This window comes from Triplophysa dalaica, chromosome 24 (assembly GCF_015846415.1).
Source record: "Triplophysa dalaica isolate WHDGS20190420 chromosome 24, ASM1584641v1, whole genome shotgun sequence".
NCBI lineage: Eukaryota > Metazoa > Chordata > Actinopteri > Cypriniformes > Nemacheilidae > Triplophysa > Triplophysa dalaica.
The window spans coordinates 1504713-1524229 of NC_079565.1; the positions used below are offsets into that span (position 1 = coordinate 1504713).

Here is a 19517-nt window from a genome sequence, read left to right on the forward strand (position 1 = left end):
ACACGCTTCCAGAGTGAAGTTGTTATCTACAGGAGAGCAGGCAACTTTTCAAACTTAGATAGTGCACCAGGAATGGTGTGGGTTTGTGGTGAAACTGCATATTACCATTTAGATATAGGGGAATTGAAAGGTTGTTGTTATGCTGCTATTTTGTCCACAGGAACTAGCATAATGGAAAAGAAAAATCTGACCACATCTTTGAATAGACAGAAAAGGGAAACGAAACTGCCTAATTATTATGCAGGCCACTTGATTAGTGATCCATGGACTACTCCTTGGGAAAATGTGGGTTGGACCATTGCAGATTTGTTTACAGGAATCGGTACTACGGTTGCTCTGAACAAAATCAATGGTCTGGCATGGCAAGTTCTTTCTCTGGAAAACGACACAGCACAAGCTTTAAACTTAATCTCCATCGAATTAAAGAAAACGAGAGTTGCCGTCGTGCAACATAAACTTGCTTTGGATATATTAACAGCAGAGAAAGGCGGAGTGTGCAAAATGTCAGGAGTATCTTGTTGTTTTTCAATTCCAGAGTATGCAGAGATATCACTGACGTTGTGAAGCACATGAGAGAATCAGTTTGTGAACCCACACCAGTAGATGCAACCTGGTTTCAGTGGTTGGACAGCCTAACAGGGGGATGGGGATATTGGATAACCGGTACAGTAATTCCAGTGGTTATAACCATTTTAGCCTTGTGACTATTTTTGCCATGCATGTTGCAGTGTGTGGTCGGATGTGTTAAAAGATCTGTTACTTCCTTTACAACCAAAGGAACCTATCGAATGATGTTAGCAAGTGAAACGACTGACGTCAACCAGGTTACGCTGGTTGCACGCACATGTAAAGGTTATCGTCCGAAAGATCAGAATCAAACTTGGGGATCCACATTTGATGGTAACAGCGAGACGGACGAGGATGATAATGATTATGTTCTGACATATGAGTTAGAACCAGAACCAATACTGGTGATAGAAGAACCAAGAAATGTTGATGAACGTGACAATGAAATGGAAGGAGATATAGGGCTTGACGATTCGGTAATTGAGATTGGAACGGTAGAAGATGAAGAGTAGACATAATTATGTTTATGTTTTTGTTTTGATTGAAGATGATTGGTTCTGTTATGTTTTTATTACAAATTAATCTGATTGATCTTTTACCTCAAAGAGCAGCTTGCAAACCAGAAATCCACAAAAAAAATACGCAACTGAAACCATCCTTTTATTAAAGATTTTGTATTAACCCCTTTTTCCCTAATCAATAGTTTGTTCTTTAAGGGGACACAGGACTGCTTGTAAGACCGTTGGTCTGAAAGTGGCCATTGTGAGAATCTGGATTTCGTCCTGTCCTCTACAAATATTGCATCTGCGTTTAATACAAAGTTCTTATATCATATACATACATATTCATTCTCAAATCATATATATTCATTCATATTAATTCAAATCATATATATTCATTCTCAAATCATATATATTCATTCTTATTTCATATATATTCATTCCTAGTAGTATTAACTTCTATAGTTTGTTCTTTAAGGGGACACAGGACTGCTTGTAAGACCGTTGGTCTGAAAGTGGCCATTGTGAGAATCTGGATTTCGTCCTGTCCTCTACAAATATTGCATCTGTGTTTATATATGATCTCAAATCATATATATTCATTCTTATTTCATATATATTCATTCCTAGTAGTATTAACTTCTATTCACATAATAGGTGCCTTAGTGTCTTGTTGTTTAACCTTGTTGAACGTTGAATCATGTGTTTTTGTGTCATATGCTGTGTCATATGCTGATATAGGCAACTGTTGTTGCCATCCCAAGGTTCCTAATGATGTCAAGGGACAATTGTTTTGATTATTGTAATGATAGATATCTATTGAATACATCTTTGTGATCATATCTGATCTAAACAGAATTAAGACTAAACAGAAAGTCTGATTTTCCAAACTTGTGGTTTTATATGACGTCTCCTGTTACAAGCTTATAAGTATTTGTCCTAAATAATAAACATTGGACTCTGATTGAACAAGCACTTGTTGTCTGTGTCAAACTTTGTCTCCTGATCAGTAACTCTGTGTGTTCCGTCGGCTAGACTCTTCAACAGTAGAATATTGTAGAATATCAGTAGAATACAGTAGAATATCTAAAATAAATATGTAACTGTAAACTTGGCTCTCTACACTGTGGTAGGCTTTGAAAAGCGTCAGCTTTATGACTAAATGTAAGTTTAGATTTTGTCAGGTATGATAAAATTTGTGGTATTATTTTATTCTTATACTATGTTGTTAATCTTTGTTTATTAAGTTTTTATCTTTGTATTTCTTTGTGTGCATTCTATGATTGTAATTGATGTTGTACCTGCCTGGTATGATAAACTGTTATTATTGATATATTAAAAAATCTCCAGAGTGTTATAACCAGTAGATTAAAAGGAGCCTGTTTTGTTACCGCAAAATCAATATGTCAGGATAGGATGGACTAGTTTATACTAGAATTTGTATTATAAATGGGGCATTACTATAACTCACGTTACAGATTTCCACCGATCACCTGGCTTACCAAGTTGCATGATCGTGACTAAAATAACTATTGCTATTTTTCTGAGCAAGCATGTAGCAACCAGACTTAATGATACTAGTTTACTAGGCGAGCTCTGACTAAAGATCAGAACTGACAATTTTGTGTCCGTGAGATCCACGAACCCCGCCGGCGTGAGACTCTGTGTGACTGCAGGTCCCAATCGAAAGAATAACTATAAATAATAACTAATAAAGTATGAAGAAACAACCTGGGCAAGACAAAGACTTCAATGACTAGACAGAGTCTCTATATCCTTCTGCATATTTTGCCACCAAAATTGGTTCTTGACTAGTTGAGTGGTAGTAGCGATGCCTGGATGACCCGAACTGGAAAATACATGAACCTATCTCGTGACCTTTTCAGGGAGGAATGAATGTCAGATTAGAGGGACAATTCTGAGGGGTGGGTGTTGAATGTGGGCCTGGGAGATCTCCGTCATGATGTCCCATTGTACTTAAGCTACAGTGATAGATTGTGGAATTATGGATTCAGGATTGGTATTGTACGGTGTGTGGTCAAATTGTCGAGAGAGCGCATCTGCCTTGCTGTTCTAAGAGCCTGGGCTGTAAGTGATTGTAAATTGAAACCGGACAAAAAACAATGCCCATCGTGCCTGTCTGGGGTTTAGCCTCTTTGCGGAGCGTAAATACTCCAAGTTACGATGGTCAGAGAGTACCTTAAACGATGTTGTGTTCCCTCCAGCCAGTGCCTTCACTCCTCAAAAAGTGCCTTCATGGCCAGAAGTTCCCGATTCCCAACGTCATAGTTTTTGTTCTGTGGGGGAGAGTTTGCGTGAGAAATAAGCGCATTGGAATAGTTTAGATTCTTTGCCTTGACATTGAGAGAGAATACCCCCAATGCCTAGATTAGAAGCATCCACATCCAACACAAAAGTTAGTTCCGGGTTGGGATGATGCAGGATTGGTGCAGTGGTGAATCGTACTTTCAACTTGCTGAAAGCTTGATCGGCAGTTTCTGACCATACGAACGATTTGTCGTTTCCTCTGGTGCAGCGATAGTGCTGAAGTTGCGAATGTAGAAATTAGCTAATCCCCAAAACACTGGAGCTCCTTGAGGTTCTAAGGATGAGGCCGTTGTAACATTGCTTGGACCTTGTGATCATCCATAGCCACTCCTTCAGGGCTGATTAGGGATCCAAGGAATGATACTGAGATTTGGAAAAATTCACATTTCTCAGCCTCCACATACAATTGATGGCAAATTATAAGTTTGAGAACAGTTTGTACATGTTCAATGTGTTCCTCTAGGGATTCCAAGTAGATGAGGATGTCGTCAATATAGCACTGCGGGCAGATTGTCATTCAGAAGTTGCGGTCACGGGTGGCTGTCTTCCTATGGGAACCAGCCACCATTTTGTCTGTTACCTGGGCTGTGACATCTGTGGCTATGGCCCCGATGACCACCCACGTTAGCAGCGTTAGTGATATGGGGAACTCTGCGAACATAAACCCGCCAGCCAAGTGCTCACGGGCCGATTGCACCCCGATTCGCTCTTCTGAACGTTCCCTAACCGGCGGTGGCATACCGTCCGGATCCTCACACACACACTCGGAAACGATGTGTGACGTAGATCAGATGTCGCTCGCAGCATCGGAGGGAGGCTGGCATCCGCGTCTGACGAATACAAGCTCCACCCCCAGCGGTCGAGTTAGGAGGAAGCAGAAGTGATGTCATTTATGCTAACCCGGGGATACGTGGTTCCTGAGGTCTGAGCGTGGTGCAAACCACGCCCCACCCCGGGTGCCATGTTTTTCCCGGAGGTGCATGAGGAGCTGTGTAAACTTGGAACACTCAACTCACGGACCGTTCCAGTGAAACCAGCTCTGCCTCCCTTACTTCCCTCGATGGTGGGGCAGCGAAGGACTACGTCGAGATCCCCCGGGTGGAACGTAGCGGACGGCTACCACCTGGGGGGAATCGGCCACGCCTACTGTCCAAAGCACGAAAGACTTCGGCATCACAGTTGTCAAAAGCTTGCGATGCCGCGGGCCAGGCTGCCTCCTCTCTACGCCATGGCCATCCTGCAGGTCCGCCAGGCCAGGGCGTTGAGAGAGCTCCACGAGGGTAAGGCCGACACGGGTAAAATGCAGGATATCCGTGCCGCCACTGACAGCGCTCTGCGGGCGCCAAGGTGGCGGCACGGTCCCTGGGTCGGACGATGTCCACGGTAGTGGTCTAGGAGAGACATCCCCGGCTATACCTTGTGCAGAAGAGTGACACCAAGAAAGTCCGCTTTCTTGACGGCACCCATCTCGCAGGGTGGGTTGTTGGTAACGCCGTCGAGGACTGCGCTCAGCAGTTTTTGACGGTGAAGCAGACAGTGGCAATTTACCACATTTTTTCACGCCGCGACTCGGCCGCCTAGAGGCCTCCGAGATCCCGTGTGACGTCTGCTTCCATACAACCCAGGACCCCTTCGACATCGGCTCCGGTTCCTGTCTCCCCACAGGTGGCACCCCGGAAGCAGAGGTCGAGGGGGAAACCTCCACCCTGTCAGCAACCTTCTTGCGAGAAGGGACACTGACGGGAAGACCCCAGGGAGAACAACATCGGGCCTTTTCAGGGCCTGGCGCCCACTTACTCGCAGAGTTTTTCCGTTCTCCCCGGATGGACTTGCAGCCGATCGCACACTCCACTGGACTGTGCTCGGCGAACCGACATCACACCCTGGCGAGGTGTGAGGTCGTACACATACGACAGCTGTCACCACTCTCAAACCGACAGTCCGTGTCGTTGTCCCGCCAGGCAGGTACAAAGGCGAGACCAATCTTCCCTCCGGGGACCCCCCGCCACAGATGGCGCCCACTTCCTTCAAGAGGGTTGGGGACCACCGAGCATCCTCCGTGTCCCCGGATTGCCTTAAATTCGGCCCTGGTAACTCTCACGTTATCTTGAGACCCAGGCCCGGATGCGTGCCCAAGAAGTTCCCACTACTCCCTCCGGGGCCAAGTGGTGAACTTGCAGGCGCTCCCGATAAGGGAGGAAGACCCAACCCGATCAGTGTTGTGTCCAGTACGTGCTGGACCGCACGCAGAGCTCTGAAGCTCTGACCAGCTCCGTGTCTGTTGGAGGACAGCAGAAGGGGAAGGCTGTCTCCAAACAGAGGCTGGCGCACTGGGTCCTGGGCAAACACCTTCGCAAGGGTTAACAACCTTCGCGTAAACCGATGTTAGCCCACGTCTTGCATGGCGACATGTAGGACTGGCATCTAAGGGGGCGTATGCCTGTGAAAGCATCTTCCCACCCTCCAAGAGGTTGGGTCAGTGTGCTATCTACCTTTTTCTTCTTACCCATGTTTATTTTTTAATAGTGACCATGTCCTACAGAGCTGTTCTTTATTATTCTGTATAACGGAGAGAAAAAACCTTAAGGTTTGAACAACTTTATACACGTCAATTTCTTATCTAGTTATTAATAGGAATGTTTTTCATGTTATGTTTCTTTTTATAAACTGCTTGACAGCATTGGCTGATTTATCAAAACAGAAACCTCTGTATTGATACGTATATCTGCAAGTTAATGGTCACAATAAACAGTATTTATGTTAAGAGCACAGCCCTGTTTAATGCCTTGTTCCATCTGCCTCTTTTTTACTGTTCGCACCTGCCCCCTTAAAGGTCTCTGCACGGCCCTGGGCTTGAATGCCGTTCATTTCCCAAATGATCTTCTCAGCCTCTAAGGCTCGACCAGAGTCATTTGTCATTGATTTTGTTACGCAGATCTAGCTACCTGCTACCAGTAGATGTCGCTGTTTGTTCTCTCAAACGGGCTGCAGCTCCACCTCAGAACAGTTTAGATTCATTTAATTTTCTTTGAATCATAGCCAAACATGATAAGATCTGCTTCACACATTAATCATTTTTAAACTGTTCTTTTTCACAGAATTTCCACTAACATCGATTGGGCGTGTTCGGTGTGTGACTCACGGTCACGCGCACGAGATTTGGAGGTGTGTCTGGTGGCAATGGGAAAGTGAAAGAAGAACTGACAACTTTTTGCGACATCGTGTTTTAAGTAAATATAAGCAGATTTCAGGTCCTTTGCGACAGACGAGAAGAGAGGTCTGAAGAAGGTGAGTCAATTACACATCATGCTTAAAATCTTTAATGATCAAATCAGTAGAAAAATGTGTGATGTTCAAACAAACTATATATGGCCGAGCAGATTGAAAAGTCTACAGTAATTTATTGAGGGCGATTAGATCGCGCTTCTGAACACGGAAGTGTCTCCTTTTGAAAGCTTGTCCTTTAGGTTCAGCTTTACATTTTGTCTAATGTCATTTAATAAGACACAATATTACGTGCTGAAACGAACTATTAAAGAAATAATCCAATTAAATAATTTAACAAAAAAATACTAATAAAAGAATGGTTTATTGTATGTCTTGTGCTTCGCAAGAAGAACACAACGGATGTCAAAAAGCTTCCTGTTTCCTGATCAACCCTACACAAATATTAATACAAAACAACAAGACAAACCAAAGATTTAGAACTGAATCAAAATGTTGAACGATGGGCAAATTGTTTTGGGTCTTTTTATTGTTTTATATTCCTCACCATGCTCTTATACATAATAGAAAATATATTTTTATGAATCTTTAAAGTGGAACTATGCCACAGTGTTGATGTCAAAAGAACTGGGAATGGGAGGATCCTTGTAAAAATTAAACACAACATGTTAACATAAGACGGTTTTACCTAAATCATAGTTAGACTATTGTAAAACCATCATGGTTCATTTTCATAAGAGTTTATTTAAAGTGCAAAAGTTATTCATAATTTATTTTAATTTTGTTGTATGCATTCAAGTGAATTGTTTTATTTTTGAAATATTGCTACAGTATTCATACAGAGTTACTTTAATTAAGAGATCTTTAGAAAGAATGATTTACAAATTTGGCTGACTTTCCAAACAACCTTGTTAAAGGGATACTTCACCCAAAAAGGAAAATTCTGTCATCATTCACCTGCCATCAAGTTGTTGCAAATCTGAATACATTTCTTTGTTCTGATTAACACAGAGAACGATATTTGGAAGAATGCCTATAACCAGACAGATTTTGCCCCCCATTGACTACCATTCTTCTTCAGTTTCTACAGGCAAAAAGTGCAATAACTGCTTTTATTATAAAACATTCACTGCAGAAAACAAGGTAACCATTAGTTCTATTTTTTCCCCCTAAAATCATGTACCAAGCCTACTTTAAACTAGTTAACGATTCTTTAACCTTAAAACCTTTCCTGATATATTTTTATTTAATAAACGGATTATAGATATTCTTCCTAAGCAACCCTTATCTGGAAAAATCCTCTTAATAGTCACATGTCTAACACGGCCATTTTTTAATCAATTTTATTGCTGTTTTATTGTTTCTTAAACTCTAAAGTATTTGTCATCTTAAATAATTTGCATTTTAAAATACGTTTTATTTCTTTCTGTCAATCATTTTATGTAAAGCACTTTGAATTGCACTTGTGTATGAAATGTGCTTTATAAATAAACTTGCCTTGCCTTGCCTAACAGGTCTCACGACAGAAATCATTTAGACAGCAGACCGATTCAAACAATATGCTTTTGTTCCTATAATTGACACATTTATAAATGCGGTCTCTAGATCTATACCTACATCAACAATGTTTTGCTAATAGCAGTAAGTAAATGACCAGGACAGAAAGACAGTACTGTACTCTAATAGATCTCTCTCGTTCAGACTAAAAATACCGGCTCGTTCCTTCAGTGAAGGGCGTATTCGTTCAGTACATTCAACCATCTCGTTCAAAGCTCACACTTGAACGCTATTAGCTTTTGCTTAAGACACTCTTTTATGGCAAGATGCTCTTTGTGCTCGAGGGATAGATTTTAGTAAACGAGAAATATGATACAATGCATTTCGTGAACGAGAACAATTCGTTCAAAAAGAACGATTCATTCACGAACGTAACATAACTAGTGAGAGTTGGCAACCCTGTTGATGTGTGTTATATTGTCAGTTTTCAGTATGGAGTCAGTAGGAGTGAATGTGATGGAAGCGGCCGCTCTTGGGAGACCATTTCAGCTGGGTATGCTTTACGACTGCAGGAAAGATGCTCTGGTGCCAGGTACAACACTACAAATATATCTTTACTAAACCCTGATGAGTAATATGTGATTCAGACAATGTGTTGTAGAGCAAACAAGTTTTATTAAGGTATCACCTGCATTAACTCAAATAAAAGCACATTGCTGGAGAAAGTGACCTTTACTTCTGAATGCAGTTTACCTCTTAATGTTTGATTTGAAAATCATACATAGACTTTCCTACCTGATCTGGAGAATATTGCAGTACATAAGTCAAGAACTATAAATAAAACAAATATTGTAAATGAAAGATACCCCTTATAAATATACAAATAAAAAAGTTGAGAAGAATTTGTACTGGAGAAATTCAGAAGTCAAAGCTTTATGTATAAAACTCAAAATCAGTGTTTGTTTGATGTATGTAATATCTTTAGATACCCTACAGTATTTTTAATAAAAAGTTTGAAGGTTATGAAACGGTGATTTTGTCCTACAGGAATCACATTGTGGAATCAAGAGAAGCTCCAGAAGAGTATTCGATCTCGTCCCCAAATTAATACAGATTTTAAAGTTACAGCTTCAGACTCGATTGACGAAAAATCTCATTTATTGAACATTGACGGCTCTTTGAAATTGAGTCTGTTGGGTGGATTGATCAACGTGACCGGAGCAGCCAAATATCTCAATGACACCAAGAAGTCTTTCATTCAGCAGAGACTGACTTTACATTATCATTCAACTACCAGATTTGAAGAACTGACCATGAACCATTTAGCATCTGAAAATATAGCTCATCCTGATGTGTTTGATCGTGACACAGCGACACACGTGGTGACAGCAGTGCTGTATGGAGCGGACGCCTGCTTTCTGTTTGACAGAGAGGTTTCTTCAGACGAGAACAAAACTACAGTAGAAGGAGAAGTGAAGGCAGCGTTTGACAAACTTAAATTCATTACAGTAGATGTGAAGGCCAATCTAAACATGTCTGACGTTCAGAGGGAAGCAGTGGATAAATTCACTGTCACATTCTATGGTGATATTCAGTTACCATCTAATCCCACCTCTTTTGAAGATGCTTTGAAGGTTTTCGCTGATCTTCCAAAACTGTTGGGAGGAAACAGAGATCTTGCGGTCCCGCTGAGAGTTTGGCTGTATCCTCTAAACAAACTTCACTCAAGAGCTTCAAAACTTCTGAAAGAAATCAGCCTTGATCTAATCAGTGAATTAGAATCAATATTAGAGAGTTTAAATACAACTGAGATCAAATGCTGTGATCTTCTGAGAGATTCACCTGCTTTAGCTTTACCTGAATTTCATAATCAAATAAAAGACATGAAGAAGAACTGTAACACGTACAAGACGAGACTCATGAAGAAACTTGGTTCTCTGTTGCCTCAAATCCGTGGAGATCAAATAGAAGACTCTGCACTGAATGATCTTCTGAATGATCATGATAAATCTCCATTCAGAGAAAGAGACCTGTCAGAATGGCTGAAGGAGAGAGAGAGAGAGTCAAAGGTCATGAAAACATTACTCAGACAGCTGAAGGATTCTGGTGCGACGGTAGAAGACAACCTACAGGCAATCTTGATGGATCTAAACATTGGAACTGTGGTTAGTTACACGTTCACATCATTGGACTGGTCAGATGTGCTTCTTCCTAAACAAAAGGCTTATCTGGGATCTTCAAGAAGTGGAAACTCCAATGACCCTGAGTCTGAGAAGAACTTGTCTTGGCTCACTCCTGCCATCCACAAGACTATGAGGAATAACCTGGATATATTTAAGAAATTAATTGATTTAAAAAAACATGAACCAGTAAAGTTTGTTGTGTCGTCAAAACAAATGAAGAATCATCCAGGTTCCTGCGTTCTCCTGTATGAAGATGGATGTGTTGAAGGTGTTTGCCTTGTTAATCCATCCAAACCAGATCCTCCAAAAGCAGAGGTCAAAGATGACAGTGTGATTATAAATGTGGCACACTCAACATGTCCCGCTACAGAGGAACTAAAGTTACTGTACAAAATGAAGGATGATCAGGACTGGACATCTCAACCCGTGCTGAAGAGCCAAAATACTGTAACACTGACTGATCTGAGAGCAGGCACAGAGTATGAGATTAAATGTGCAGCGGTTGGGAAACTCAGTTACACCACTGAATCAGATGTCATCACTGTTATCAAGGTATTTTCATTTATGAAAAGAATCCCAGTCTAGGGAGACTTGTATGCCTTAATATGTTATTTAAACAGTTTGTCATAAGAGAGACATACATTTTTGCTATTCCTTAAAATAAAACCCAAAATGGATATCTCATTTTAGCCTATGGAACCAGTTTTGCATGCACAGGTCAACTGAAATATAATAATAATACAGAAACACTTAGTTCTTCTGTTGATATATTGTAAGGTGCTGTAAGAAAAAATATAAAAAAAGATCCTATTTGGTCTATTTTCATTTGTTTTTGATCTCGTTACAGATTGTGCATACATAATAAAATAATCAGCATAAATGTAACATATAGAAGATTTGTTTAACTAATAAGTGCATTTTATCCAGATTAAAATATGTTTTTGGTTCACATCGACATGTAGACTGACAGGGACCACTTATAAACGCACAGAAAGCTCACTCCTGCCCAAATACACAAGATTAAAGTTATCTATTAACACAACCATAAGTAAGTATCTTATGTCATGATTCTGCCTCATCATGTCATGGCATGTCTTTCTTTGTCTAGTGGAAGGATAGGCACACGTTATTGTTGGTTCTGACTTAACCTGCACTCTCTCTGGATTCATCTTCGGCCCGCCCCTCTGGTTTCCGAATTTAGCTTTTCATCATTCCTGACACACTCGTGGGAAGTGTTTGTTTTCTAATTTATATATACATAAATATATATTAGTTCCCTTTTTGTCGGTCTCTCTACGTTGTGTTGAACCGACAGATGGGGGTTCGCCCTTGAGAACGTCTTGGTTACGTCTGTAACTTTAGTTCCCTGATGGAGGGAACGAGACGTTGTGTCGAGCCGACAGATGGGGTTCGCCCTTGAGAACCAATCAACTCTGACTACTATAGAAGAGGCCAATGAAATTTGGCGAATTAAATTTGCATGCCGGTCTCCGCCCCCGGATATCAGCTATAAAAGGAAGACGGCGTGTAGCATTCATATACCTTTTGTTCTGAAGAGTCTGAGAGCCTCTCACGACTACAGCAGAGGACGATACGTGTCATGGCATAAGGGCCACAACATCTCGTTGTGATGGGAACCTCAGGGAACTGAGGTTACAGGCGTTACCAAGACGTTCCCTTTATGTCGGTCTCTCGATATTGTGCCTTGCGGACAGATGGGGTTCCTATGGAAAACGCCACAACGCTGTATCGTGTCACAATCTCTAGCGAAGCAATGGTAGCAGGCCTGGGCGTGTCAGCATGAGGCTTTCGTGAGACTGTAACCTTCCAGTGTGATTGTCAGGGGGTCCCAGTGCTTTCTTGGAGAAAGATGGGTACAGCCCTGACTGGTAAGCTTTCACGGACGGAGGCCTTAGCTCTCTACTGGCGAGAGGCCGTTCGGATCGGGTTTACACCGGTTGTATAACCTTGCGAAGGTGTTGGGTGTAGCCCAACCCACAGCTCTACAAATGTCTGCCAGAGAGGCGCCTCTGGCCAGTGCCCAGGAGTTGGCTATACCCCGTGTGGAGTGAGCCCGCACTGCCAATGGACCTGTAGTCCCAAGTGCCGGAGCACCAGGTCCCTTTGTGTACACAACCGATCTTGCAAGTGTGCCAAGATAAGCCAGTCGTCGAGATGGCTACGTCGTTCAGTACCCACACGTCTTTCTCCCTGAGGGACGAACGATCTTTGTGAAGACCCGTGGAGACAGGGACAGACCGAAGGGGAGGACTCTGTACTGATATGGCCGCCCCTCGAACGCTAACCGTAGGAACGGCCGGTGTCGAGGGAGGATCGGGAATGAAAGTAAGCGTCCTTCAAGTCGATTGCCACGAACCAATCCTGACACCTGATGGATGTCAGGATGCGCCTCTGCGTAAGCATCCTGAACGGCAGCTTGTGAAGGTGCTTGTTCAGGTGCGCGACCCGCCGTCTTTCTTGGGAACGATGAAGTACGGGCTGTAAAACCCGCTGAACATCCACACAAGTTTTGTGGCATGAAGGCCAAACCCTGTGGTGCTCCATCTTCTTCTTGTCCTGAATACAGTACCAGCTCTCATGTCGAAAGTCTAATCTGTCCTGAGCCGTTCCATCTGGTCTTGATGATCCCCAGTATGGACAGTCTTTAATGTCTCATTTCTGCCTCCACCTGCTCTGCTTTCCCTCTGTCTTACAACGTCCTCAAAATTCAGTGTCCCGATTCTGGTGCTGGTGGAAAGGAGGGTAATCAGCAAAGTTGCTTGCAGGTGCTGCTGGGTTTCAACACTCTGCGTCACTCTTCCTCCTACTGGGGCCCGTTTCAATAAGGAAGTTCAACCAACACCGAGTTGAAATCTGAACTCTGAGTTGATTTACTCAGGGAATCGCTACTCTGAGTTTTCAGTTTCAGACCAGCTGATTTGAGTTGGTTCAATCCACTCTGAGTAAGTTCACTCTAGGTTATGAGCGTGCAGCATGGCGATGAAAAGCCATCATCAATTGAGTGAAGATAGCACAATTCACCATGGCAATGGCACGTGACAAAAAGCGCATGCTCATTTCTCGGCAATCTAATTGAAGGTACTGTTACAAGCGTACGGTGAATAGGAGCACATATTTAGAAAAAATGTATTCACTTGTTAATGTGCAAGTTTATATGTCAATCACTTTTATATTTATTTTGTTGAAACTGTGAGAATGGGAATTATATTGAACGCTCTCGCTCTCTCTCTCTCTCTCTCTCTCTCTCTCTCACTCGTTCCCTCGCGCATGTAGGATGCCTGATTGGGAAATGTTAAATAATCTACTTAAACTTGCCTTAAAAGTTAAGATAAAACGTCCAAACAGGGCCTCACAATTCTATTTCCAACATAAATATAACTCTCTGCGAATTAATGCAGCTTCCTCATTTATGGTTTCCTGAATAAACGGACATGCCATTTTAAGGTCTGTGTGACTAAATTGAGCGCGATTAGGAACACGAATCAATAAACAAATGCCATATGCAATTTCAACCCGGCTTGCGCTTCGAAAAGGGGGCGGAGATTGTGACAAACCCTAGCTTTGCGGTATAAAACCTGGTCCTGACCAGATTAGGTTCACGGAGTATGTTACTCTGGTTCTCACTCGGAGTATAAGATACCTCGATTTCTGAAATGGGCTTGACTTACCCTGCCGTCGCGGGTTTGAAATACCACGCGTTCTGAAACCAAAAACCCTAAGTATTCCGTTTTCTGGGGTTGACTTACTCAGAGTTTGCACTTACCCTGCTTTTTGAAACGGGCCCCTGGAGGTCCATCTTCTGCTAGCTTCAAGGACAAGATGTCTTGTTTGCTTCTTGTTGGCATTTCTGCACCATTTTGTATTTTAACAGGGAGGGGTTGCTAACCCCCCTGCCACCTCCTTTCTCTACCGGACTTGGGACCTTCTATGGCGGATTTGCAGTTTAGTTTAATCATTTGTAAATTTAATGTCATATACTGTATGTTATTACCTGTAGCTCAGTTGTTTGTGCATGACGATAGCAACACTAAAGTCATAAGACATATTTAATTTTTAAAAAGATTGCTGCATCCGGATTACCGTGTGTTAGCAGTTTTGAGCCATTGTTATCTGGGAATAACGAACCTGCAAATGTCACGACTGGCCAATCAGAATCAGCACAATAAATTATCGGCCATATCTGTATCTTCAAATTTTACAGAGGTCTTTCTCAAGCATTTAAATCTGCCCTCTCAAATAGATTAGATCATGTGGCAAGTCTGTAGGCAACAATTAAGGAACCGGGCCCTTTAGGGTTGGTTCCCATCCATCCAGTAGAGACTGCAGTGGCGTCTCTGATTGTACCCCCTGATAAAACATTAAGGCAGGACCCGAGATGCCCGAATATGGAATGTAGACGTACGGATAACCTAATAGGCAAAATATACAATTCAACGGCCTGTTTAGAAAGAACGGTTAATACTCTTGCCCAAATATTGTTAGCAATCAATACCTCACTCAGTTAACACGGCTATGGAACATTTATCAGAATTACTTGCGGGTGCAAAGGCGATTTTTACATTTATGCATTTGGCAGACGCTTTTCAGTGACTTGCATTGCATTATACTACAATTTGTTTCTGAGTATGTGCAATCCTTTGGATGGAACCCATGACCTTGACGCTGCTAGTGCCACGCTCTAACCACTGAGCTATAGGAAATATTGATGCATTAACTGTCATGATTCTCGGATTGAGACATGGCGAGAGAACCCAAGTGCAGGCAGACACAGACGGTAGTGATGGAACAGATATTTATTTAACAAATAAACACTAAACAAGAAATGCAAAACAAAGACCCACGGTGGGGTAAAACAAGACAGGAATATATATAACTATAACAAGGACAAGAACACTGACTAACTAAACTATAAAACAAACACTGGTAACAACACTAAACTAACACTTACTTTTGACACGACAACAAGAACATTCAGGAACAGCAAATCAGAGGTACAGGTACAGAGACAGGAACATGTACAGCAAGTAATGCACGAGCAACGAGACAAAGAAACATGAGGACTCTTTATAGGGGAAACAACAGAGGATCGAAACGAGCAACAGGTGCTGGGGATTAGCACTCAGGGAAAGCTGACGAGGGACGAGATGTAGGGAACAATGACGAGACACGAGAAAGATCACTCAATCTCACACAAAACCATAGGTTATGCCATGACTCCACTCAGACAACAAGAATAAACATGACATGATAGTGGAATCATGACATAAGCCCCCCCTTTAATGAGCACCTCCAGGTGTTCATCAAGGGGTAACTAACAAGACAAGACCGACTGGGAAACAGACAAAAACCAGACAGACAAGGTGAACATGACAAGGGGCATACAAGATATGATTACAAATGGGTTGGGTTGAGACAACAAAAATAACAAACAAGGGAGGGGGGGCGGGGGCAAACAAGGAAACATAGGGAGTCCAGAAGGGGCAGGGCTGGGAGGGGAAGTCCTAGCCCTGGGGGACGCGCTAGGGCGCGAAGCCCCAGGAGGCTTGACAGGGGTAGTCCTGGGGGGAACTGTCCTAGTCCCCTGCAGGACTGCTGGGCTAGTCCTCGGCTGGAATGCCGGGCTGGACCAGGGCTGGAAGGCCGACTGGATCGTCGGCTGGACAGGGCTTGGTGCTGACGACGGCTGGGCAGCCGGACTTGACGGCGGCTGGGCAGCCGGACTTGACGGCGGCTGGGCAGCCGGACTTGACGGCGGCTGGGCAGCCGGACTTGACGGCGGCTGGGCAGCCGGACTTGACGGCGGCTGGGCAGCCGGACTTGACTCCGATTCCTGGACCGGGCTTGGTTCCGGCTCCTGGGAGGAATCTGCGGCCGGGCTGGACGCTCGGCCCGTCACCTCCCCACGGCGCCCCCCCAAAAAATATTTGGGATTCGGGACCACCGGACTCGGGACCACCGGACTCGGGACCACCGGACTCGGGACCACCGGACTCGGGAACTCCGGAACAGTTGCCGGTTGCTGTGCTGACCTGCAGGACAGCAACTTCGGCCTGGGACGTCCTCCACAGGACATTCTCCTCCCTCTACGGTCGGTCTGGCCCATGGCTGACTCAGCCGGGCCAGTGGGGGACCGAGGGAGTACTGGGTTGGAGGTCTCCCGCGACGTTGTCCTCGAGTCTCTAGCCATCCACTCATCTCGAACTCCACCAGTAGGGCTGGTGACCGTGGAGCTCGAGCCAGAGGGTACTGACTCCCCAAGGGCAGCGGCGGCCAGGACGAGACCCTCCGCAGCGCTCGACCGTGGGGTGAAAGTCCCATGTGGAACCTCACCCCCGGGATCGCTACGGTTGGCCACGTACCTGACCATGTCCGCAAACCCCAAGGGAGCCAGCAGCCTCTTCTCCGACGGTGTGAGGCGCCGGGTGAGGCAGCAGTTGAAGATCGTCTTCAACTCCGCCTCACCAAACTCGGTCACCTCTGCCACCGCCGAGAATGCCCTGTCGAACTCCTGGTCACCATAATTCCCCTGGCGGAATCCAAGCATCAAGTGGGCCTGGCGAGACCGCAAGGACAACGTCGTACCGTCCATGCTGCCTACTGGGTTCTGTGTTGGCTCGTGCATTCTGTCATGATTCTCGGATTGAGACATGGCGAGAGAACCCAAGTGCAGGCAGACACAGACGGTAGTGATGGAACAGATATTTATTTAACAAATAAACACTAAACAAGAAATGCAAAACAAAGACCCACGGTGGGGTAAAACAAGACAGGAATATATATAACTATAACAAGGACAAGAACACTGACTAACTAAACTATAAAACAAACACTGGTAACAACACTAAACTAACACTTACTTTTGACACGACAACAAGAACATTCAGGAACAGCAAATCAGAGGTACAGGTACAGAGACAGGAACATTTACAGCAAGTAATGCACGAGCAACGAGACAAAGAAACATGAGGACTCTTTATAGGGGAAACAACAGAGGATCGAAACGAGCAACAGGTGCTGGGGATTAGCACTCAGGGAAAGCTGACGAGGGACGAGATGTAGGGAACAATGACGAGACACGAGAAAGATCACTCAATCTCACACAAAACCATAGGTTATGCCATGACTCCACTCAGACAACAAGAATAAACATGACATGATAGTGGAATCATGACGTTAACATTAACAAATCATTCAATGGTTTTCACATGCCCTCATGCTATCTGGGGTACTATTAATATGGCAGGACTCTAGACTAACTTTTTGCACTGGTTGCACTGGTGCGCCTAACTTTATTTTTTAGGTGCACTAGCAGAAAAGTTAGGTGCACCCAAATTTTAGACCTCATCACATTTAAAGCATTTACCTGGTTTTACCAGTTCACTATTTTTTAATGTTCATGTAGGCAAAATTTACTTGTAAATGATTGACAAACAATCTGGTCAAAATAAAGTTCTTTATTTGAAGCACAAATCTACAAGAAAGGTAACTTACTAAAAAAGTGTTTAAAGTGCTTCAGTGAACTGAAATTTAAACTAAAAAGATATCAAGATAAATGGACCAGGACTTGACGGCTCCGTGTCAGAGCATTGCTTATGATTTTCGGACGGATCATGCCTTAACTTAACATTATATTAGTTGAATATTAGTAAGTAACATATTTGGTAACACTTTCCTTGAAGCATGTATCTATAATCCATTATAAAGAGTTATTAAAGGGTAAAATGCATTATTATTATTCACATTAATAATGTGTGTTGTAATGCACTATATGTAGTTGTTAAGAATTATAACCGATTTAAAATGTGTAGTGTAACAATGAATTGCTTAGTGTTATAATGTATTAACTGTAATAACAATTATCTATTAGACATTACAATGCATTAAAATGTGAATACAATGCTTAAAAACTACTTTTATAAAGCATTAAACACACATGCTTCAAGGAAATTGTTACATATTTTCATAAAGCATAGCAGCCTGTTACATGAGTCCCAGAAACCCTTTGTCTTGAAAGCTATTATTTATCCAAAAGAAGCTATTTTATGAGATAAAAACTCTGTAAAGACGACACCACAGCGCGCATGTGTGTATTCATGAACGGAACACGGGGAGTGATGGATGCATATGCACCTTGAGTCTCTGTTGACCACATGCACAATTAGCAAAACTGACCAGGCATTAAATAGTAAGGTAATGAAAAGGAAACACACGTCCCTTCGCGATAGCCTACTTCCTTCCGCTCACAATCACGTTCATTCACGATCACGTTCTAATGACACGAAATGATAAATAAGGGAATAACAAATCGCCTTTATCGTAGTCCGTCAAAATGACACATTGCCTTAAGATTTTTCCATCACTTAGAAAAAATGAATCTTCTGTTGAAGCGATCACTACAGCTGAGTGGCGCTCGAGCTGCGGAACTGTCGCACTCTTTAATAGCTCTTGCTAACTTTAAAAACTACTACCACTCCTTTACGTGACTAACCCTCAAATGTCTTAAGGGGTTGCTGGTGTAAAAATGTTTTTGGGTGCTTATTTCACATGTTTCAGATTGATAATGCATCGTCATTTCACACACCTTGTAGAATTGCCAGACCGGTGAAGCCATTTTCATAGCGCGTAAAATAAATGTCTTGCCAATTTTGCGTCATCTCATCGGCTTTTCTGGATCGGCCTTTTAGAGACCGCCGATCACACTTCCCAAAGTGATTATCAGTCAATTATGATTGGCGATCGATCAATCAGAGCACCTCTATTTTTTATTGTCGGTCATTTTGACTGACAGGCTCGTAAAAAATCCGTCATTTATTACAATGGTCCAAGGTGGCGTTAGGTGCAATAAGTATGTTCGTGACGTCCAAAAATACTGTATAAAACCGTGTGAATAAAACGAAAGTAAGTTAAGTGTTGCAGGGCACACTTAAAGAACGAGAGCTCTGCCATTATCACTACACAAGTGATCCCGGCGCAGCATGCAACGGGTTTCCCAAATCACATCCAATATGTCTAGTCAGTAACAATGACAGGTGAAAACACGCAGGTCGCTTCGCAGGCATATCACACTGAAAGGAAACGAGGATTAACAAATTTCATTGTGATCCGCCAAAATGACGTTCGGCCTGCAGATTTTTCCGTCACTGATAAAAAAAGTCAGATCATTTTCGGTTAACGCGAAACAGGTACACATACATAC

The 19517-nt window shown here is 43.0% G+C and overlaps 1 protein-coding gene across 4 annotated transcripts in view; it reads left to right on the forward strand.

Annotated features, from left to right (window-relative positions):
- The first annotated feature begins 6547 nt into the window (after positions 1–6547).
- LOC130414018 (stonustoxin subunit beta-like) overlaps positions 6548–19517 on the forward strand; it is a 54312-nt gene continuing 41342 nt past the window's right edge. For 2 of the 4 annotated variants that reach the window (XM_056739619.1, XM_056739623.1), the window contains exons 1-3: positions 6548–6683; positions 8602–8709; positions 9165–10852. In XM_056739619.1, the coding sequence (XP_056595597.1) occupies positions 8610–8709; positions 9165–10852 (1788 nt within the window). In that variant the 5' untranslated portion in view covers positions 6548–6683; positions 8602–8609. Of the gene's footprint in view, positions 6684–7631; positions 7764–8601; positions 8710–9164; positions 10853–19517 lie in introns of all 4 variants that reach the window. The other 2 variants (XM_056739621.1, XM_056739620.1) reach the window with 2 other exon arrangements.